General features: G+C 38.9%; 1 protein-coding gene across 4 annotated transcripts in view; it reads right to left on the minus strand.

The window, feature by feature from the left end:
* Positions 1-22,245, minus strand: part of rev1 (REV1 DNA directed polymerase) — a 119,927-nt gene that overhangs the window by 69,194 nt on the left and 28,488 nt on the right. For all 4 annotated transcript variants that reach the window (XR_010018701.1, XM_063053985.1, XM_063053983.1 and 1 more), the window contains exons 2-8: positions 19,595-19,661; positions 17,832-17,964; positions 17,402-17,570; positions 11,476-11,622; positions 9,966-10,672; positions 8,934-9,032; positions 2,951-3,067 (exon numbers count right to left, since the gene is read on the minus strand). Coding sequence is in view for 3 of the 4 variants with exons in the window: in XM_063053985.1 (XP_062910055.1) it covers positions 2,951-3,067; positions 8,934-9,032; positions 9,966-10,672; positions 11,476-11,622; positions 17,402-17,570; positions 17,832-17,964; positions 19,595-19,651 (1,429 nt within the window). In the remaining variant the exon portion in view is untranslated. The remainder of the gene's footprint in view (positions 1-2,950; positions 3,068-8,933; positions 9,033-9,965; positions 10,673-11,475; positions 11,623-17,401; positions 17,571-17,831; positions 17,965-19,594; positions 19,662-22,245) is intronic.

Genomic DNA, 22,245 nt, shown 5'->3' on the forward strand with positions numbered 1-22,245 from the left:
GAATGACAAATGTTACAGAATCACATCTCAAGACAGTGAGGAAGTGTCAGCTCTTCAGTGTCAACAAGAAGAAGCAGATGGCCGCTTACTTCTCCATGTTGCCCATGCCACAAGAGAGGGATACGAATCTGTAGTGATCTGCTCAGAAGATACAGATGTCTTTATCATGTCTTTAGCATTTTGTGACAAGATTGAGGCCCCATTATTCCAGAAGTGTGGCACTAGAACCCGTACAAGGCTTGAAGACATCAGGAAGGTTGCTGCCACTGTTGGCATAGAGGTTTGTAGGGCTCTCATCGGGTTGCACGCATACACAGGATGTGACACTGTAAGCGCTTTTGCAGGCAAAGGGAAAACAAGTGCCCTAAAACTTCTGACCAGCAACAGGGAAACTCAGGACACATTCTTAGAGTTGGGTCAGGAATGGGACCTCTCCCCAGAACTGATGGACAAACTGGAGGCACTTACATGTCTTCTGTATGCCCCAAAAGCATCGACCACCAAGGTCAATGAGCTCAGGTATCACCTTTTCTGTGCCAAAAAAGGTGAAATCGAAAGTCATGAACTCCCACCATGCAAGGACTGCTTAACAAAACATGCACAGTGAGCCAACTACCAGGCTGGTATATGGAGAAGATATTTGGAAAAGGACCCATAAGTGCCAAGCCCTGTTGGCAGAGGATGGAAGATAGAGAGAGAGAGAAGAGGAAGCTGAACAGTTGGTGGTGCACTGGATGGAAGGCCAGCCAGCACCCGATGCCATCCTGGATCTAATGGTCTGTAACTGTCCAAAAAAAATGTTCACTCCCAAGACGTATGTGCAGTGCAAATGGACTGAGGTGTACTGACATGTGTAGACTGGCAGACTGTGAGAACCAGGCATCTACCTCAGAGAGTGTGGAAAGTTCAGATGAAGATGTGGAAGACTTGGAAAATTATGATTATTAATAGGTTATGAAAGTATGGAAAACAAAGTATGGAAAGCAGTCTTTGATTAAATATATTCATTTTACAACCAAATAGGGCCTACATAATGGCCATGTCGAACCCCACATTTGAATTATTGTACTGTAATTCTGTATGCTATGACAAAAGCTTAAGATTGTTTTGATTTGATACAACAATATGGAAAATATCATGACATTGATAAAACTCCAGAAATCTCTCCAAATGAGGTTTTTTTACCTTTTGCAGGGTGGGGTAACATTTTCTGCTGTACTGATGTTAATATGGAATATATACAAAAAGTGATTACTTATTTGAAGTAATAAAGCTACCACTGGTATCACATATTTTCTAACTCTAGAGATGTATACCTTGCCAAAAATCACTATGAGCATTATTCCCCTCAGATGGTACCGACCAACCCTACTGGCTCACGGACTAAGAGTGGCAAGGAAGAATCCCTGGCTTTAAAAAAGCACTTTTTTGCCTATAATATAAAAACTTTGCAAAGCATCATTTAGATTTACACCATATGTACTGCTTAGTGTACATTAGTGATGATGCCAGAAACTTCCACTTTAGTCTCATCCAACCACAGTACCTTTTTGCAGTATCTTCTAATACTGCAAATCAGCCAGATAACACCATTCATACTGTAACCTATAGTGGAGGTAGCATCAATGCAATGGGGATGCTTTTCAGCAGCAGGGACTGGAAATCTGATCAGGATTTCTGATCTGCAGGGTCAGACACCCTAAGCCAATAGGCTGGTCCTGGACTTATTTCCTGGCATAATTTACATATTACTATTTAATTATTATGGTTTTATTACTATTTAATTATTTATGGTGCAACTGTAACGAAAACCAATTTCCCTTGGGATCAATAAAATATGACTATGGCTATTGATGGGAAGATGAATGTTGCTAAATACACAGAGATCCTGGATAAAAATGTGCTAGCCACTGCCAGAGAGTTTAAACTGAGGAGGAAGTTCGATTTTCAGCAGAACAATGACCCATAGCACACTGCCAGACCAAGCATGGAGTGGCTTCAAACAAAGAAAATTGATGTCCTTGAGTAGCCCAGTCAGAGTCCTGACCATATCCCAATCAAACATCTCTGGCAAGACCTCAAGATTGCTATCCACCACAACTCCCTAACTAAGCTGGCACAACTTAAACAATTTTGCAAGGAGGAATGGGCAAATCTTGCTCCATCACATTGCGCAAAGTTAATAGAGACTTACCTAAAAAGATTACTGGCTGTAGTAGCTGCAAGAGATGGTTCAACTAAGTACTGAGCAAAGAGGGATGAATATTTCTGAACTACTGATATTTCAGTTTTTGAATTTTTAATTTTTCTTGCTTTACAATTTTCCATGTTTTTTGGGCTCTACTATGAAAAAAAGTACATGATTCACATATAAACCAGATAAATTGATCAAAATCATTGTTTATAATATTAATTTATGTGAAAGGGGTTGGGGCCTGAATGCTTTTACAAGGTACTGTATACCTGAACTGATTTTCATTGACAGAAATCAGGCAAGTTGTAGAACATGCACCAGACATACTATTTTCATTTTGCCCTTAAGTAAACATAAAAACTTCTCCAAATGGATGAGAGCTGTTTATTAATTAAGAAGGTGGTCTAATGAATTCATTATTGCCTTAAAGGAAATTACTTTAGTGCCTAACTCATTAGTTATTTGTCTCTTGTGTCTTTGTTTTATTTTAAGAGCTTCTGAACAGTTTCATTTTGGTATTAACCCTTAAGAGTCATTTGGTTCTACAATTCCTTCCATGAAAAACGACAGCACCGAAAAATCCCAGAATGCAACAGGCATTCAAACTGAAAGCTATGGACTTCATAAAGTATATATTAGGGCAATTTTCTATATTTATCATGTATTGCACTGTACTGCTGCTGCAAAGTTATCAAATTTCACAACATATGTCAGTGGTATTAAACCTGATTCTGATGATCAATTATAAATCCTTACCCATCTTGTCATTTACCATCTTCTTCTGGTAGTACTGCATTTCAAGTTCTGGATTAGCATTAGGTCGGACAGATACACGGCCATGACCTCTGTTGTGGGTAACAGCTACTGGCTTTCCTAGAAGGCAGAAATGGAAAACATCTTATTTACTTTTATTCAAATAATAAAAGTATACTCATTCTTCTCCTTAAGGTAGGGATAAGAGAAAGCACTGAATGCAAATTAATAGCATTAATTAATTCTAATTCATTCAAACAGATATTCCCAATTTACTCATGGTAAGCTATGACCATTACTTCACAGTTTCAAAGACTTGCCCTAAGATGGTCATTATAGCACTGGCCTAGAGCAATCAGTTTGACTCAAGGTACAAATTCAAAAATTCAATTCTTTCTGAATTACTTTTTCACAACAGTTTTATTTTTTAAAATAATTTTGACAATTTGTTTTGCATACTTGACTTGTAGGCTTTATTCCTTTGATGTACCCTGTTGTCCTATTGCATCCCCCTCTGATTTTTACTTTTAACTCTTCCAGATACTAATTCCAACTCACTGTGGACCCATCTACTTCCCTTAATAAGGTGACATTCAGGTTCAAAACATTGCCCAGATATATAGATCATCATAACCCATGCAAAATCTATAGGCTGAGTCACATTTTACTGTACCTGATTTGAACCAGTTATTTCATCTGGCATTTGTATAATCCTGCATTTTAAAAAGCTTCAAGTTAACTGCTATGCAATCCTTTCTACCTACTTTTCCCCTACTTTGCAGCACCAAGTAAGTCCTTATCTGGCTCACTTTCTTAGATACTACAGGAGATATTGTGTTCAAGTATGGATCCGTTAACAATTTTTCATTCTTTTTCTACATTATAGCTGAGCCTAGACTTCAAAAGTGCTTAAATTGCTGTAAATTTTTTTTGCACTTTTATAGCATCTAGTAAAGGATGCATGGTCTTTGCTTTCATCCTCTTCAAAGTCTTTGTTGCCTCACAGACCTATGTTTTCTGTTTGCCCCAACATCATGAAAGGCACTAAAAAAATAGAAATTAAAATTTTCTTCAGTCTATAATCTTCCACATAAACACTGGATTCTCCAGTCGCAAACACTAGTCACCATTATTTTTGCTAATATTGATATTAATCTCTAGTAGCCTTCTGCTGCCAGTAACCTGAATTCTCAAATTCCTTAAACAAATCTCTGACTCTCTATCTCCTCCATACATAACATCCTACAGATGCTCCTTAAAACTTTATACTTGATCAAATTTTAGTCAACTGCCCTAATAATTCTTAGTGCATTTCAGTATTAAACTTAATTTGATTATGTTCCTGTAAAGTATGCTTGAAATATTTTTCTATATCAACAGACTTTTATAAACTCCAGTTTCTTTCTGTCAGGAAATATCCTGTCTTTTGTCTCGCCCAATTAATGTGATTCTGCAGCCAACCTCTTGTCACCATCCCAGGTTGGAGTTTCTTTTAGATGAACTATAGCCATTCTCAACTCAAATAATTTTCAACACTACTGTTTTCCACCAAACTTTACATTGATCTTTGTAATAGATTCCATTTCCTGTTCCATTTCCAGATCCATTTCCACTGCCATTCAAGCATCTTTAATGTTTCCCAAGATGGCGTTGCGTACGGCAGCCATGTTGCGAACTCCGTACCAACTTTACAGTATACTGCTAATTTCTGCAATTTCCTTCTCATTTCTTATTCAAGTAGCCGATAGTCACATCAGATATGACAGACTGACTACTGAACATCCGGAATACAGCATTAACCCACAGCATGCCACCTTTCCTACACGGGGTACCCCTGTTATGCAATCCACTGGAGGCTCACTTGTTACACCACCACCACCTCAGAAGTGGCATCAGAGGAGAAGGAGAAGGGCCGGAGTCCTGGTGAGGTTGAGGTAACGTGCTAATCGGCCACTGCTCCCTAGCATACTCCTGGCTAACGTTCAGTTCCTGGAGAACAAGTTGTGTGAACTGACAGCCAGAATCTCCTACCAGCAGGAAACAAAGGAATGCAACATTTTGTGCTTCATGGAGACCTGGCTAATGGAGGATACTGGATCACGTCATTGAGTCCTCTGGGTTCTCCCTGTTCCAGGCAGACAGGTCAAAAAAAACCCTCTGGAAGAGTAAAGGAGGTGGGGTATGCTTCATGGTCAATAATGCTCGGTGTGACCCTCGGAATGTGCATGCCCTCAAATCTTTTGTTCCCCAGAGTACCTTGTGCTGCTCTGTAGACCTTTCTGGCTGCTTAGGGAGTTCACAGCTTTATTATGACAGCTGTGTATATTCCGTCAAAGGCTGATACTGACCTGGCTCTTAAGGAACTATACGAGACCACCCTGGAGACTACACACCCAGAGGCTGCGTTCATTGTCACTGGTGACTTTAATAGAGTGTCACTGTCTAAAATCTCTGCGAAGTTTTGTCAACACATCCAGGTGAGCACATGGGGAGATAGCATACCACTGCTACTCTTAATTCTGCAATGCTTACAAAGCACTCCTCTGCCTGCCGTTTTGAGGCGGCCATAGTTAAAACCGTCCACTGAAGGTCCGGACCAATCGGACTCCTTGCTACAGGACTGCTTTGATGACATCAAATAGAATGTCTTTCATGACAAGAATGTCTCTGAGTTCACAGATGGGGTCACGAGCTTCATCTGGAAGTGTAACGAAGATGTCGTCCCCCAGAGATCAGTCAGGAACTACCCAAATCAGTAACCCTGGATCAACAGTTCCTTGCGAGCAGCACTTGTGAGACAGAGTTTACATTGCCGGTAATCAGCAGGAGCTCAAGAAATGCAGCTACAATCTGTGCAAAGTCATCAAGGCAGTGAAACGACAATACAGGGATAAGATCCTGTAAATCACCAAGTTGTTCGTTATGTCTCCCCTCTCACTGTGAAATGGGGACACCCCTTTTTCCCTTATTAGGGAGAGGGAGAGTCTGCGGTATGTTGAATTACTGGGTGAACGAGTAGTGGAGTGCTCCATGTCTGTGTCTTTATTGATGCTTGCTGCACGCTTGAGTGCTCGGTGGAGGGCGCCGATGCTTTTTTTTTCTGGTGGGGGAGGGGGATCATTGCTTTGCTGCTGCTTACACGTTTGAAGGGGGAGCTGGGGGGGCTTTGGGGTTCTAACATTCAACTGTCATTCATTCTTTGAGGTATTCCTCTGTTTTTGTGGATGGTTGTGAAGAAAAAGAATTTCAGGATGTGTATTCTATACATTTCTGACATTAAATGTACCTTTGAACCTTTGAGATCCAGACACAACTTTTCACTAATAACACACGCAGCTTATTGCATAGTCTGCACACCATCACAGACTTCAAAGCTAAGTGCAGTGGTGCTGCCAACATCGCTGCCTCTCTCCCAAATGAGCTGTATCTTTTTTTATGCTCAATTTGATGTCGCCAACACTGAGCCCCTGAGGAGAGCCACCAAAGAGACCTGCACCTTGGCCATCTCTGAGGCTGAAGTACGCAGGTGTTTCCAACGAGCGGACCGTTGCAAGGCTGCGGGACTGGACATCATCCCAGGGCGGGTACTCAGGGAGAATGTTGCCTACCAGTAGGTGTGGTAGCTGCGTTTACAGACAGTTTTAATCTCTCCCTCTCCCAGCATAGACTGCCCCCCGCTTCAATACATCCACCACTGTCCCTGTACCTATAAAGATGAAGGTAACATGCCTGAATGACTAGCGTCCTGTCACACTCACCTCAGTAATAAGCAAATGCTTTGAGAGGCTGGTCAAGGACTACATCTGCAGCATGCTACCACCCACACTGGACCCCCTACAATTCACCTACTGACACAACCGATCAACAGATGACGCAATAGCCACAGCTCTGCACACTGTCCTTACACACCTGGAGAAGGATGCTTATGTGAGAATGCTGTTCTTGGACTACAGTACAGTGTTCAACACAACAATTCCCTCCAGACCCAACAAGAAGCTCAGAGACCTTGTCCTTCACCCTGCCTTGTGCAGCTGGATCCTGGACTTCCTGTTAGATTGGCAGCAGATGGTAAGAGTGGGCTCCCTCACCTCTGCCTCTCAGACCCTCAACACAGGCTCAGGGCTGTGTCCTAAGCCCCCTCCTTTACCCTCTGTATACCCATGACAGAGTCGCTACCCACAGCTCCAATCTGCTAATTAGAGTTGTTGATGATACTACATTGATTAGCCTAATATCAAATAATAATGAGGCAGCCTACGGAGAAGTCATCACCCTGACACAGTGGTGTCAAGAAAACAACCTCTCCCTCAATGTCGCAAAAACAAAGGAGCTGGTTGTGGACTACAGGAGGAATGGAGACAGGCTAACCCCTATTGACATCAGTGGATCTGGGGTTGAGAGGGTGAACAGCTTCAAGTTCCTCAGCATTAGAAGGTTAAGAAGGCGTACGGTGTATTGGCTTTCATCAATCGTGGAATTGAATTTAGGAGCTGAGAGGTAATGTTGCAGCTATATAGGACCCTGGTCAGACCACACTTGGAGTACTGTGCTCAGTTCTGGTCGCCTCACTACAGGAAGGATGTGGAAGCTATAGAAAGTGTGCAGAGGAGTTTTACAAGGATGTTGCCTGGATTGGGGAGCATGCCTTATGAGAATAGGTTGAGTGAACTCAGCCTTTTCTCCTTGGAGCAATGGAAGATGAGAGGTGATCTAATAGAGGTGTATAAGATGATGAGAGGCACTGATTGTGTGGATAGTCAGAGGCTTTTTCCCAGGGCTGAAATGGTTGCCACGAGAGGACACAGGTTTAAGGTGCTGGGGAGTAGGTACAGAGGAGATGTCAGGGATAAGTTTTTTACTCAGAGAGTGGTGATTGCCGGCAACGGTGGTGGAGGCGGATACGATAGGGTCTTTTAAGAGACTTTTAGATAGGTACATGGAGCTTAAGGTAGTAAAATAGAGGGCTATAAGTAAGTCTAGTAATTTCTAAGGTAGGTTCATGTTCAGCACAACTCTTTGGGCCGAAGGGCCTGTAGTGTACTGTAGGTTTTCTATGTCTATGTTTCATACACATAACTGAGGATCTCACGTGGTCTGTGCATAGTGGCTGTGTGCTGAAAAAGGCACTACAGCTCCTCTTTCACCTCAGATGGCTGAAGAAGTTTGGTATGAGTCCCCGAATCCTAAGGGCTTTCTACAGGGGCACAACTAAAAGCATCTTGACTGGCTGCATCATTGCCTGGTATGGGAACTGTACTTCCCTCAATCGCAGGACTCTGCAGAGAGTGGTGCAGACAGTCCAGCACATCTGTAGATGTGAACTTCCCACTATTCAGGGCATTTACAGAGACGGGTGCGTAAAAAGGGCCTGCAGGATCATTGGGGACCCGAGTCACCCCATTCATAAACTGTTCCACTGCTACCATGCGAGAAACAGTACCACAGCATAAAAGCCAGGACTAGCAGGCTCCGGGACAGCTTCTTCCACCAGGTCATTAGAATGATCAATCCACACTTATACAATTGTATTTCTATGCTATATTGACTGTCCTGATATACAAACGTGTACATACTATTTATTACAAATTACAATAAATTGCACATTGCACATTTAGACAGAGGTGTAACAAAGAATTTTACTCCTCATGTATGTGAAGGATGTTAGAAATAAAATCAATTCAATTCTTTCCATGAGGGTGATGACTGTTAAAATGTTCCATTAATTAGTGCAAATGGAATTACTTCTTTTCAGAAACTGTACTCAACACACTTAGTTCAGACTCACAACTGCACTCTAATCTCCTAGAACAAGAATCAAACAGTTATCTTCAACAGACAATTTATTTTGCAAGTTAACATGTTTTCAAAATTCCACACAAAGCCTTAATCAGATTATATCTCCATGCTCAATTTGAAGCTACACATCATAAGCATTGTATCCTATTGGCTGAACAGTCGATAAAAATAAATTTTAATATTTACAAACCCTTCAGTTCCGGGTGATCACGAATGCCCACTGATACAAAGAAACAGTCCATATCAATATGCATTATACAGTTCTTATGTCTTGGTAGGTCTGGTGTGCCTGTGGAGATAAACGGTAAACTGAGATGATGTTCAGGTGCTAAATGGCCGCCGAAGCATTCAACAAGTAAGCATCTAGTCACTATAACTGAAATTTTGAGTCACAATTGAGTAAATAGGAGTTACACTCCTATTTGAGAAGGCCAATTATCAACACTGCTTTAGTCCCTTTATATGTAAAGAAGGGGGTCTATCATCTGCTTGAGGCCCACAATGCAAGAATGTCTTACCTAGAGGGAGCTCGTGAAGGGTTAAACTGAGCTGGGAAACCAAACCTACATATAAACTAACTACTATTGTATTTAATGAGACTGAACTCAAAAAACACAAACAACAAGGCAAATGTCAAAACTGTACTTGGTTGAATATAGAGATAGGAAGGGTGCTCTTTCTGATCTTACTGTAAACAAATGTGAACCAAAGACATCTTGCTTCCCTTTGGCTACTAGGAACAGAGCCTGGCCAATTTACTGATTAATACCAAAAAAATTCAATCCAGCTATCAATCTTTCCCACTACAGTCATCTTTGCGATCTCACTTACCCCTAAGTTGAAATGTATTCATACAATGTGTCTCTTGATCCGCCACCTTCATCAGTTTCTTAGAAATTTGGTCCAGAATCAACTTATCTTGAGCCTCACCAATCTGATGGAAAAATTGTACTCTATACCCATCATAGAGTACAAAATTTTCTAGGCCTAATACTCTGTAACATCTTTCAATAACAGAGAAGGCAAGTATTTTACACTTTTCTAAGTAAGTGCATTATCAAATCTATTTTATTTACTGAAGTCTTTCCTTTAAATCGTTGAAGTGAATGAGAGAGTACTATTTCTTGAAAAAAGATCTCTGAAGGGTTAATTCAAGTAAATGAAGAACAAGTTGTAAAAACATAAAACACTTACTAAATAGAACAAGTCAGTAGAATCTTACCCAAATGGTTAGTGTCTCTAGGATTCCTCTGAAATTTTTCCATATTAATTTTTTTTAGTTTCTCTCTGCCTGGGTAGACACCATTATTTTGTTTTTGAAGTCTGTTTACATATTCTGTAAACTCACATTTCCACATTGCAATGTGATGCAGTCTTGAATGGGCATAAAACTCAGATATAAAATTTGCATCTGCAGGTTTAGATGACCAGTGGGAAGATTCTTTAGTAGGTGAAGGCTCCGAAGTGCGTTTCATTCTTGGAATCCCCTGAATTGCAGATTGGTTAGCCCCATTTATTTTAAAGCATTCATTTAATGAAGAATTTGAAGGAGTCCTTGCGCAGTTAGACAGCAAAGTACTACCTTCTGCTAATTGCCTTTCACAGTTTTTGAAATCTGTTTCACAGTCATCATTTTCCTCTTCTGATGCTTCAAGGGTTCCAGGTTCTTTTTCCCAGATCGTTTCGCTGCAAGGTTTTAAATAATCTTGTGTTTTTAAGGCACTATTAGAATTGGGCTCACTGGTGTTATACACAGAAAATTGGTCTCTACAACTATGAACTCCATTGTGATTTAGACTGGGATAAGCAGGCTCCAATTCCAATAATTCAAAATCTTCATTGTTCTTGTCCCATCCATTTATTCCGCTGTTGGTCTGGTTCCCCTTTCCCTTGTATTTCACATTCTCTTGGTTGTTGGTTATACTTTTTCTAAATAAAAAGGATCACAAATCATTTCTACCCTTAATTCTGCATAAACATTTCTCCATAAACAGAGGGCCCCATATTTTTGTCAAGGGGGGGGTTGACCAAGGTACTTAAAAGTAGCAATAATATCAGAAAATATTAAAAATAAATGATGATTCATGTCAATGAAAAATAAAAGGCAGTAATGGATAGATTGTCAGTGTACACCATTCCTAATAGTTTGGGGAGATAAACCATTACTGTTGATTCCCTTCTTATAACTGACTATGGACCAGGTGAGTACAGCATCTTCAAGCTGGTGAATAGTGAAGAGGCATTGGAGAAGGACATTATAATCAACTGTTGTACACTGATTGAGAGGACAAGAGATAGATTACTTCTGTCATAATCACATAGGAGATTATTAGTAACTTAATAAGAGCTGATAGAACTACCTCTTGTTCAATACTTCTATTATCAGCTGAATAAATTTGCAGGTTACATATTGAGATTATTTATATATAACTGATCTAAATATTTCAATTAAATCACCAAATCAAATTGAAGACTGGATAAGTAACCTATTAAGCATTGCGACTGTAACCCGCGGTTTTTCTATACCTATATAATACTGCGACAGAAACTACTTCATAGAAGTGCCAGAACCTTTCTGAAAACCATTAATCAACATAATTAATTTTCAGTTTGTATTTAATTCAACAAGCATAAAGACCGAAACAACTTCAGCTTTAATGCCAAACCAGACAAAAGCAAAATTACAGATTAAGTAATAAGATTCAAGCGTCTAAAATGTCAAAATTACTCACACATTTCTATTAAATTTGTAAATATTGCTGGGGCCTGGTATTGGTTCTTCAGGTTTGTTCACAGTGAAGTTCAATTCTTTCTGGACACTTGACTGCTTGGTATAGAGCTGATAAGGAATGTAAGAAAGGAGGCACCCAGCTTTTATGCTGCAAAGAAAACCAACCAATCATTTAAAATGTTATAATAAGAATTTAATTTCATACACAAAAATGGACTTTTTACTCTGAATCTTTATATCCTTACAAATGGTTAACTTCTGATTTTATTTCATTAAAATAGTAGGCAACAGTTTATAACACTTGTACAAAATGTAGAATACAGTTCATAGTTAATATATTAATGGTAAGACCATAAATTTGAATGATGAAAGAATTCTGGAGTGACTAAAATCAATTTCAGGAGGATTTAAGTTCATTTTTTTTTAATTTTCATGAGACTAGTAGATACAGGAAATACAATACTTCTCTGCTGTGACAGGATATTATCTTTTTAATCAGAATTCAGGAACACCTTGGGCCAGCTGGTGGCACAACGACATCGGCACCGGACCCGGGAGCGGAGGTTCTCGGGTTCGAAACCAGTCGGGTCCACTCCCGAGTAAGCTTTCCATCCATGCTGGGTTAAGTGTCGAGATCGCAACTCGACCTCGTGAAATAAAAGGGAAAAATACTGCAAAAATGTCTGTGTGAGGAGTGGCCCGCCACACAGTCTCTCTCTTGCTCTGCGCCCTGTAAAAGCCATGAAAAAGACATCATCACGCACACCCGCACACACACACAGACGCACAGACTCGCACACACGCAGGCACACGCCAAAAAGAAAATTCAGGAACACCATTGAGGCTGTTTAGAGGAACAAGGATTAAGTATAGTACCTCAAATTTTTATTTTTAAGATGAATGAATCAGTATCAATGAAAAGAGCATTAGGAAGTGAGATCACATGACAGTATTTTTTGTGTAAAAAAAATCAAGATACAAATGCAAGATTAATACGGAAATATAACTTGTCTTTGCTTTACAAGTTTAATCAAACATACGGTGCTTGAGGTATGGGGACCATTAGCTATTACTAAAGATTGTTGTGCAGGCAATAACAATATGTAATCCAGAACTCAATGGTTATTTTAGATCCATACGAATAGCTTGATGTTGATTTTTACAATAGTTTATTTTAATCACTTGTAACTCTAATATTAAAGAGCAAGGATTACTGAATAGGAAACTGGTCTATTAACAACAGCACCTTGGGACGCAATGAACATTAACCATTAGGTAGGTGAACGACTGAATGAACAAACATAAGATAAGGCTCATTAAAAAGCAATTTGTGCCCCATCTGGAAGTTTGTGATTAAATTGAACTTTTAAGAACCTCAATGCTACTTGATAAGTTAGGTTAATGGATGCGAACTTTAAAATAAAACTAAAACAAACTTATCCCATATAATAATAAGGGATTCTTCAAACTAACACTACATTAGGGTAGTTTCAATGAACAGAATTACTAAAGAAAGTCACTCTTATAACTATTTAAATTTCAAAGGTTTCAAGGGTACATTTAATGTCAGAGAAATGTTAGAACCCCAAAGCACCCCCACCCCCAGCTCCCCCTCCCCCACCAGCAAAAAAGCATCAGCAACCCTACCGAGCACTCAAGTGTGTAGCAAAGCATCAATAAAGACACAGACTTGCAGTACCCCAAAGACTACTTGTTCACCCTGTAATTCAACATACCACAGGCTCCCTCTCTCTCTCTCGCCCCCTAATAAGGGAAAAAGAGGTGTCCCTGTTTCACAGCGAGAGGGGAGACATAACAAACAAATCGCTGATTTCCTATGTTAAAAGTCTATTGTGTTGCTTTTTCTGAGCTTTCTGCCGAAAGAACTCGGGACTCTGGGCACACAGCCAGTAGCCAGCTTGCTACTTTCAATCTTCCTTCTCCCACGACACACCGATTTCCTGCGGAGGCACCAACCTCGAGTCCACCCACCTCCAGAGCCACGAAATTGCAGAACCTTAAAGGTGTGCTAGTCTTCTAGGCCACGTCCTTGGTATATCGAGGATATCCAAAAACTAAGCTAGCATATTGGTCACCATAATTTCCGATACTTTAGAAAATCATTAGAAGTATTACTGGTGGCTCAAAATCGGATCAAAGTTGGGTTGTATAAACTACAGTAATCTAGAAGTTCCACAACAAGATGCCAAATGTGGAAGCCCAGAATTTACATGCAGACATAGGAGAGCAGCAAACACTAGTCTTCTTCAGATTCTCTAGGATTATGCAGCTTGTAGATACAAGATCCTATTGATTTCAAAGCTCAGAATCAGGTTTAATATTACTGGCAAATGTTGTGAAATCTGTTGTTTTGCAGCAGCAGTACATTGCAATACATAATTTTAAAACTATATATTACAATATGAATTATTTTTTAAATTAAACTAAATGAATAGTGCAAAAAGAGAGCAAAAAAAAATTAGAACAATTACTGAAATAGTATTCACGGGTTGGTTCACTGTCCATTCAGAAATCTGATGGTGGAGGGGGAAGAAATTGAGTTGCTAAAATGTTGAGAATCTCCTCCTTGACGGTAGCATTGAGAAGAGGGCATATCCTAATGACTGAGTAAAGGAAGAGGCAAGTATTTTAAAAAGGTTGTTTTTAATTTTATCTTTCTAGGTTTTATGCATAAGTTAACTTTTAAAGTTTAAAGAGTTTTTAAGCTTACAGTGTATTTTAATTTTGGTAGATTTTAAAATGTCTTTGAATTTCCTGTATTGCCAAGGCCTTCTTACTGGACATCATGAAGGAGAGTGGTTTGACCTCCAGCTATGAACAAGGACTGACTGTGGGCTGGACGACTGCGCCTGGTGATTTTGTGAACGAGACTAAGCCAGAAAGACCAGGTCCATCGAGTAATAGAGGTTACAACATCAAACCAGCAATGCAAGGATCATTTTCAAAATCTATCATAACAAGTTATAAAGTAGACTGAGTAAAACTGACAAAGGTATAGAATAGGAAAATATTGATGATGAACATAAGGCATCTATCACTTGAACCAGTCTGACTCGCAATTGACATTTAACATTGTCAATTGTAACCCATTTGAAAAACCCTACTTAAACAGGGACACTGTAGAAATGGTACTGTCTGCTTTAACCAACATCAGCTGCAATAGGCTGGGATTGCTTAGACCTATTCCCAGGGTCTCTGGCCTCCATCATGCTCACTCTAGGTGCTAGTTCCCATTCTGTCTGTTCTCCTTCACCGATATCTCTTAATTTCAATCCTGTGTTTGTTAAATTAACAATTAAAATTTCATCTGGCATTTGTTAACTACATTTTATTTCAGCAGTAATATACAAACTAAGGACTAGAGAACCCAGCTATCCAATTAAAACAGTTCCTGCATTCAGTCATAACTTTACTTAATACTTCTATGGCTCTCTTTATCCCTTATATTTAACTTGAGCAAATATCTGACTAGACAAACATTTTGTGAAAGGAGAGAAACAGTTTGTCAGTTGGAAATGCAGCAGTGAACTGAGTTACGAGGCGGCAGAAGATACCTGCAGCCCCGCAACAACCTGCAAATCCATGCTGCTGGTCTCCCAAATGCCTGTTTGCATGTACAGGGTATGGGCTATCCACAAGTAATCTGGGATGGACCTGTATAAAACAAATTATGCCAAGATGAACAAAAATTGCTGTGAGAACTATTGCACTGGAAAAGTAGCCAATACATTCATTATTACAGCACCAAAACAAAAGGAACTGTTCTGAAATGTCACTGATGCCAATAAGCCTTAAAACAAGCTTAAATTATTTTGTTTCTAATGCAATTTCAATACAAACCCATTTATTACAGATGAAAATAATACAAATGTTTCATAATTCACAGAAATATCAATGTTTTTTAACTGGGATATTAGATTGTGGTCACAAGTTAATGCTGAATTTTAAAAATGATAATCAAAATATCTTAATACACAATTTGGTACTTGTGCCACCAAAACCTAAATATCACCAAAACATCCTACCATAAATTCCAAAATACACAGACAACAAAAATTATGGATAAAACAACAAAAATATAGTGCAATAATAATACAGGTTTCCCCCGCCATCCGAAGGTAGAGCATTCCTATGAAACGGTTCGTAAGCCGGAATGTAGTAAAGCGAAGAAGCAATTATCATTTATATGGGAAAATTCTGTGAGCGTTCGCAGACCCAAAAATAACCTACCAAATCATGCCAAATAACACATAAAACCTAAAATAACAGTAACATATAGTAAAAGCAGGAATGATATGATAAATGCACAGCCTATATAAATTAGAAATACTTCCCTACAGCGACTGCCTGCACTGTTCTCCGTAGCGAAAATCTCACACAAGCGCTCTCAGCAGAAACACGGCGCAAGCGCTCTCCAGTAACCTTTAAGCTATGAAGCTGCCAAATCATACCAAATAACACGTAAAAATACACAGCCGATATAAAGTAGAAATAAAGTATGTACAGTGTAGTATCACTTACCGGAATTGGGAAAGCGCGGAGCACACTGATGATGGTGTGTTAGGCTGAGCCGTCGGAGTTTGGGTGGTGCAGTAGCCCCCACCCTCCAGGCAGCGAACAGATACCGATCCGCGAAGCATGCAGGGGTACAGCGGTAGCTGGGAGGTATCCAGTACATCTTTTAGAAAAAAGCCGAAATAAACTGCTAATTAATTAGGTGCCGCCCGGCTCGTATTGTCAGTCCAGATCAGTGCTGATTGCATTGCCTCTGATCTGGGCCGGCAATTACATGTCGGGCGGCACCTAATTAATTAGCATGTTTATTTCGGCTTTTTTCTTAAAGATGTGCTGTGCGTCTCCCGGCTACTGCTGCATTCTCCACGAATCGGTATCTGTCCGCGGCCTGGGTGTTGGGGTGGTGGGACACTGGGGTGTCACCTCGTGGTCTATTTCCATTAGAGCAGGCAGCTCATCTTCTCCTATGACTGCCCGCCTCGATGTCGAAGGTCGAGGTTCGTCATCTGCTGTGGCTGATGTGGAAGGCTCGCTTGACTGCTGAGCCTCACACATTTTTCTATCATACAGTTCTTTGTAAGCACTCAAACCATCCTGCAAATATCCCCTAAACAGACGTACCCTTTCAAAATTAAAGTCATACTTTATCATTACTCATTCGGTTTCGATTGTTATCCTTTCCTCTCCAATTGCATCAGCTCTTCATCTATCAGTTCTTGGTCATGGGATGCCAAAAACTCTTCAACATCATCTTCGTCAGCTTCCACAAGCCAAACTCACTTAGTCCTTACTTCGTTCACCACGATCAAAACGCTTAATTATGTCTAGTTTTACGCTAAGTCTAACACCCTTACGAGCTCTTTCAGGCTTTTCCGATACCATAGAACTCATCTTGTAAACGGCTGCTCACAGGCACGTGTTTAAGCAATGCCGGCGAGATTGCAGTTCCGAATCCCGGGGAGAGCGGCTGCTTGGGGCGAGCGCTGCTTTTTTTGTGTGCTGTTTTTTTCTTAACAGTGAAAACACCTTCTGTTAGCGAAAACAGGGTACTAATGTAGGTCTTTCGTAACAGTGAGGTTTCGTAAAGCGAACGTTCGAAAAGCGGGGGACACCTGTAATATGAGACTCATAAGATACATAAAATTTGGAACGGGATTTGATCACAGGTTGAGAAGTACTTGTTGAATTTCAATTTCTTTGCATTAAAAACTTTTGCATTAAATCTTAACATTTAAGATTGGGAACTTGAATATACTTAGATTGGAGTTATAATGCAGCCAATTTCACAAAAAATATCCTGGAGAGAATAATCAGTAGTAGGAGTTTAGTGCATTCAGTACCATTTCCTTCTCATTCAAAATGTAGTAGTAATAATTTGTATATTTACTGACCTGTCTGTAATCCAATTAGGTCGAACAACTTTTTCTTCCTTTAGTTCTTTTATTTTTGAATTTGGCAAGTTAGTGGCAATAATGTGTGTAGTTTTAGACCTTGAGTAGTACATATGATACTGGCCTCCATGCAGCATCATAAGCTTTCTCAGCTCATCAGCTGTTGGCTCTAAAACAAAACATTTCAATTAAAGATGGAGAAAATCAGGGCCCACTGTGTCTTGACATCTGTGGAATTTCTAATGATGTAATTTCTTATACTTACATTTTTTGTCACAAATATTTGGTTGAAATGTATTTAAACTTCTTTTATTTAAATGATTATCAATCAACTTGCAAGCTCTCTAACATAACATGCTATGTTCAGGTTGCTTCCAGTTTTTTGAAGATCTAACAATTGCTTAAGTCTCATTTTCAAAATCACACATACCTGTGTAACCATTGACATAAATTGCAACACCTTTGAAAATGCAAGATGCTGTCCCTTCATTTTGTTGTTGAAGTGAAGAATCTGATTTGAATTGCCTTTCCAGCTTGTCAATCTTTGCTGCCATGTAATCACCCTAGGAGCAATTTAGGAGATTTTATAAACCTTTACTGGCACTAATTTTAATTGACACTGTAATTAAAACATGAATTAATATCAAAATATTTTTAATTTGCAAGGTCCTGAAAATGCTTTATTATTCTATTGTTCCAATTTTCTATTATGTAGAAAAAATGCTTCATAACATTATACATATATTTTTGTGATATACTATTTTCAACACTTTGCTTACTTCTGCGCTTGCAAACTTTAGAAAGGTTATCATCATGTTGAAATGCTGGAGGACAGATATGAAGAGGAAGTAACAGTACAGTTTAAATCCAATCTTAATTCTTACTTTCTCAACTTACTTATCTTATGTAAAAAGGAAAACCAATACAAGAGAACCAAAGCAATTCCAGCTCACCTGCAGCATATAAACAGGAACGGGGAGATGGTGCTTGTACAGAGCATGTCCTTCTTATGTGAATTATTAAATCTCGAGAACAATGTATTTGCTTAGAAAATTTAGTTATTTTGACACAAAAGGCCATATGACCCATTGAGTTACGCCCATTCCCTGTAAGCATAAATCTCCTTTCTCTTCTCATTTCCCTTTTGCCTTAAAATTTATTTTCTCTCATATGCCCATTAACTCCCCTCTGATTTTTCTGCCATTTACCTACAATAAAGGTAAATTTACAATAGCCAACTAACATACCAGTACAATTTTAGAACATCCTCCCAATGTCAGGGAGAAGGTGCAAGCTCCATTAAGAGACAGCTCAAAGTCATGGTTGAACCTGAGTCCCCAGAGCTATGAGGCAACAATCCATTTGTCAGTTAGGATTTCAATATATGATGATATTAACATTTAGTAATAGTTCATGAGTTAAAAGGAAACAAATGATGCAGGTTAAGGAATTACAAAGTTACAGTCTGAGCTAGTAAAGGCTTGCCTCATTAAATTAGTTAACCAAAGATTATGCATATTTGATTTAGCAGGATTCCTTAGAATTTAGTTGATAGTGAGTACATAAAAAGGGATGACAGCAAGGTTGCACAGATGAACCACAAAAACAAAAAGCAAGAGCTAGACATCACAGATACCCCTACTAAAATCATAACATGATAATACAAATCTCTTGGCTGTTCTGAAAATTACTACTTACATCAAATGTATCAAGTTTTGTAAGATTAAGGCATGATCTTAAAGTCAACAGTCAATTATTTCAGAATGTAGGGTTAATTGGTAAACAGGCCTTACAAATTTAAGAATACTTTGAAGCGTCTTACACAATGAGATCACTAAAAAGGAAAGCGAAGATGCCTTGTAAGATCCTGTACACAGCAATGAAATAAACTTCTTTTGCACCAGCTGAGGAAAGAATATGTCAAGATTTCAAGAATATTCTTTGAGCATCGTGATTGGGTTTTTAAATCTCCATCCCTTCGTTAGGAGTAATGAAGGATTGTATTAGAATCTCGTTCAGAAGATGAAATCTTCACCACTACCTCATTCCTTTTATGTTTAAGTATAAAGTCCTAAAGTGGATCTGAACAAATCTGCCAGTTGAACTACAATACTTGTTTGATTAAAGGTTAGTATTCAAATAAATTTACAAATAGAAGTTCAGAACATTACTGGCAATTTGAGCTGAACATACCCAATCTCTCCAGCCATCATCTTCACTGACACGTTTCCTCCATCCTGCACGGCTCATAGTAGGTTCTCTGAGATTAAATTCAAATTGCTAGCTTTAGAACGTTGTGACAAACTTTAATGGAAGAGCAAATAGATTTATTCTGATTAAAAAGCAATAACTAAAGTAACAAATAACCGGTCCAAGCTGTGATTTTGTTAATTCACACAAATAAAAAAACATTAACTAATTCTAAAAGATAATTCCAGCATTCATTGCACAATCATGGCAAGAAGTTATTCCCTAAAAGTAAATAAAAATTTCTACTGAAAATACAAATCTTCAAAATTTGCATCAAAATATCAGCATCCAAGGTGGAAAAAAACAGTTGTTTTGGCAATAACCTCCTCTCCCAGTGCCAGAAATATATTACAACTGTGAACACATTCTTGAGACATAATCAGTTCAAATTTCGAGAGACTTTTATTTAGTATAAATCATTTTCAGCTCCGAATAGTACCTATACAATACACAGTAAGCAGAATTAATCAGCAGGCTCTGCAGGGAGCAATATATCTGCAAGAATTGTGTGGCAGGCAGGAATACTCCAAGGATTTGGTCTGAATTAAACAGGAAGCAACAATTTAGAAATGGAACTTCAAAAGTATGATTCAGCTTTGAAAGTACTCGTATCTATTTCTCAAAATGCAAATAATTGTGATATTTACCCTCTCTTAATTTACCTTTTAGGGAATGCAAAAGGCTCCATTTTTGTTATCGCCATTATTATAACTGCTCAGCCACACAACAATAGTGAAGTATTTCTGTAATAGTACGGTAATACATTGGGATCAGGAAAAAAGATGAGAGGCTTTACTGATAGCAAAGCACTCCTTTGCAGAATTTTAATAATCCTGCGCTTAACATTATCCTTCCCACAGAAACATCCGATTCCACAGTGTTCCTCACCACTACATGCTCTGCTTCATGGACCCTATCAGCGGTGATGCTGTATTTTGCAGTCAATTCCAGTGCTCTGTTGCATGTAAACCTCATTAAGAACGCTTTTACAGCATTCATCACATCAGCACAGTAGGTGGATTTGTTATTAGATTAACAATGTTGCAATTGAAAATTTTGTATTTTCCAGATTCTGTACTTTCATTCAACTTTGCAAATAAGAAACCTTTGTCTAGAGTGGAACATCAGGACGTGCTTTCAATCTTCTGTACAAGGCTTTATTTGTGAGCTGTATTTACACTTGTTGAATGGTAAAAGCTACAGTCATTCAAGTAGAAAACAAAGGACGTGCCAAAGAAAAATTGTTCCAACAACACAAAAAGAAAATTGAGAGGCTGCATATTTTACTGCATGCAGATCAGCTCCTTAGTATAGCAAAGGTTCTATCCGAGTCATCTAATTTAACAAACATACCTATTCTTCCAACAATTAGAAGCATACCAAAACTAAATATTATCGACAATGTCACAGGACAAATTTGGAGAACTGTTTTGCAGAAATAATTAACAACTGAAACCATCAAAATAATATTGAGGCTTAAGAAAGAGGAACAAAGAAGGCATATGACAGAAGGAGGGGAAAGGTTTTTATTAAAGGTTTTATAAGATATCTCATTATTTATCCCCCAAGATCACTTAGTCTTTCCTTTGCAACAATGCATACACATACCCAGCCTAATTGCAGCCACAATTTTTTTTCTACTTCTGCACACAATGAACCAGTCCTTACTGGCACAATTCTGTTTGCAAAATTGTCACCAGCAGACACACTTCACTACGACATGCCTGGTTAGAATATAAAGGGTGAATATTTTTTTTTATTTTGTAACATTCTAGATTCTAGTAATATGGCCCAAAGCCCTGAACCAAAATCTCCCGTGATGGTAAAGCTCCATACTGGCTTTGCCTACTGCAAAATGATGTGTTTTTACATAACTCTGATCTTCATAAAAGCCTAAAAATATTTTTAAAATTAAATAAATAAAAGTAAATACTACACTTAAAAACAAACAGATATTAAGCAAAATTAAATAAATGCGAAGGGAATATACCTTCTACTTTTCTTTAGTCTTACAATCCCTACTGCAATGCCCATTCAGTAATCTAGTAAAGTAATTGCTGATTGGATTTAATCCCATACCATATTCCTGCCTACCCGTTAAACTTTCTCCACTTGTTTAATCAGATATTGATCAAAAGCTCAAGTTTCACCTATGTTGGAGGCAAAGCATTCCAATGACTCACGATCTTCAGAGAAAAAAAAATCCCTCACTGCCTTAAATGAATGACCTCTTAATTTTAGGTGAGCCCCAGTGCCAGAATTTTCCATAAGAAGAAGTGTACTCTCTACGACCAGCCTATCAAGAAGTCTCAGGATTTTATGTTTCTACCAAGTTCCTCTCAGTCTTCTAGTCCAGCGGTCCCCAACCACCGGGCTGCAAAGCATGTGCTACCGGGCCACAAGGAAACGATATGATTTGGCAATATGATTCAGCTGCACCTTTCCTCATTCCCTGTCACACGCACTGTTGAGCTTGAACGCACGCGAGGACATTACGCATGCGAGGTCATTATCCGCGCGATATCCATGTCAGCGCAGGAAGGAGATCAACTCCTCGAGCTTGCAAATGACAGCGGGCTGAAAAGCATGTTTAA

The sequence above is a fragment of the Mobula hypostoma genome, chromosome 7 (assembly GCF_963921235.1).
Source record: "Mobula hypostoma chromosome 7, sMobHyp1.1, whole genome shotgun sequence".
In the NCBI taxonomy this organism is placed as follows: domain Eukaryota; kingdom Metazoa; phylum Chordata; class Chondrichthyes; order Myliobatiformes; family Myliobatidae; genus Mobula; species Mobula hypostoma.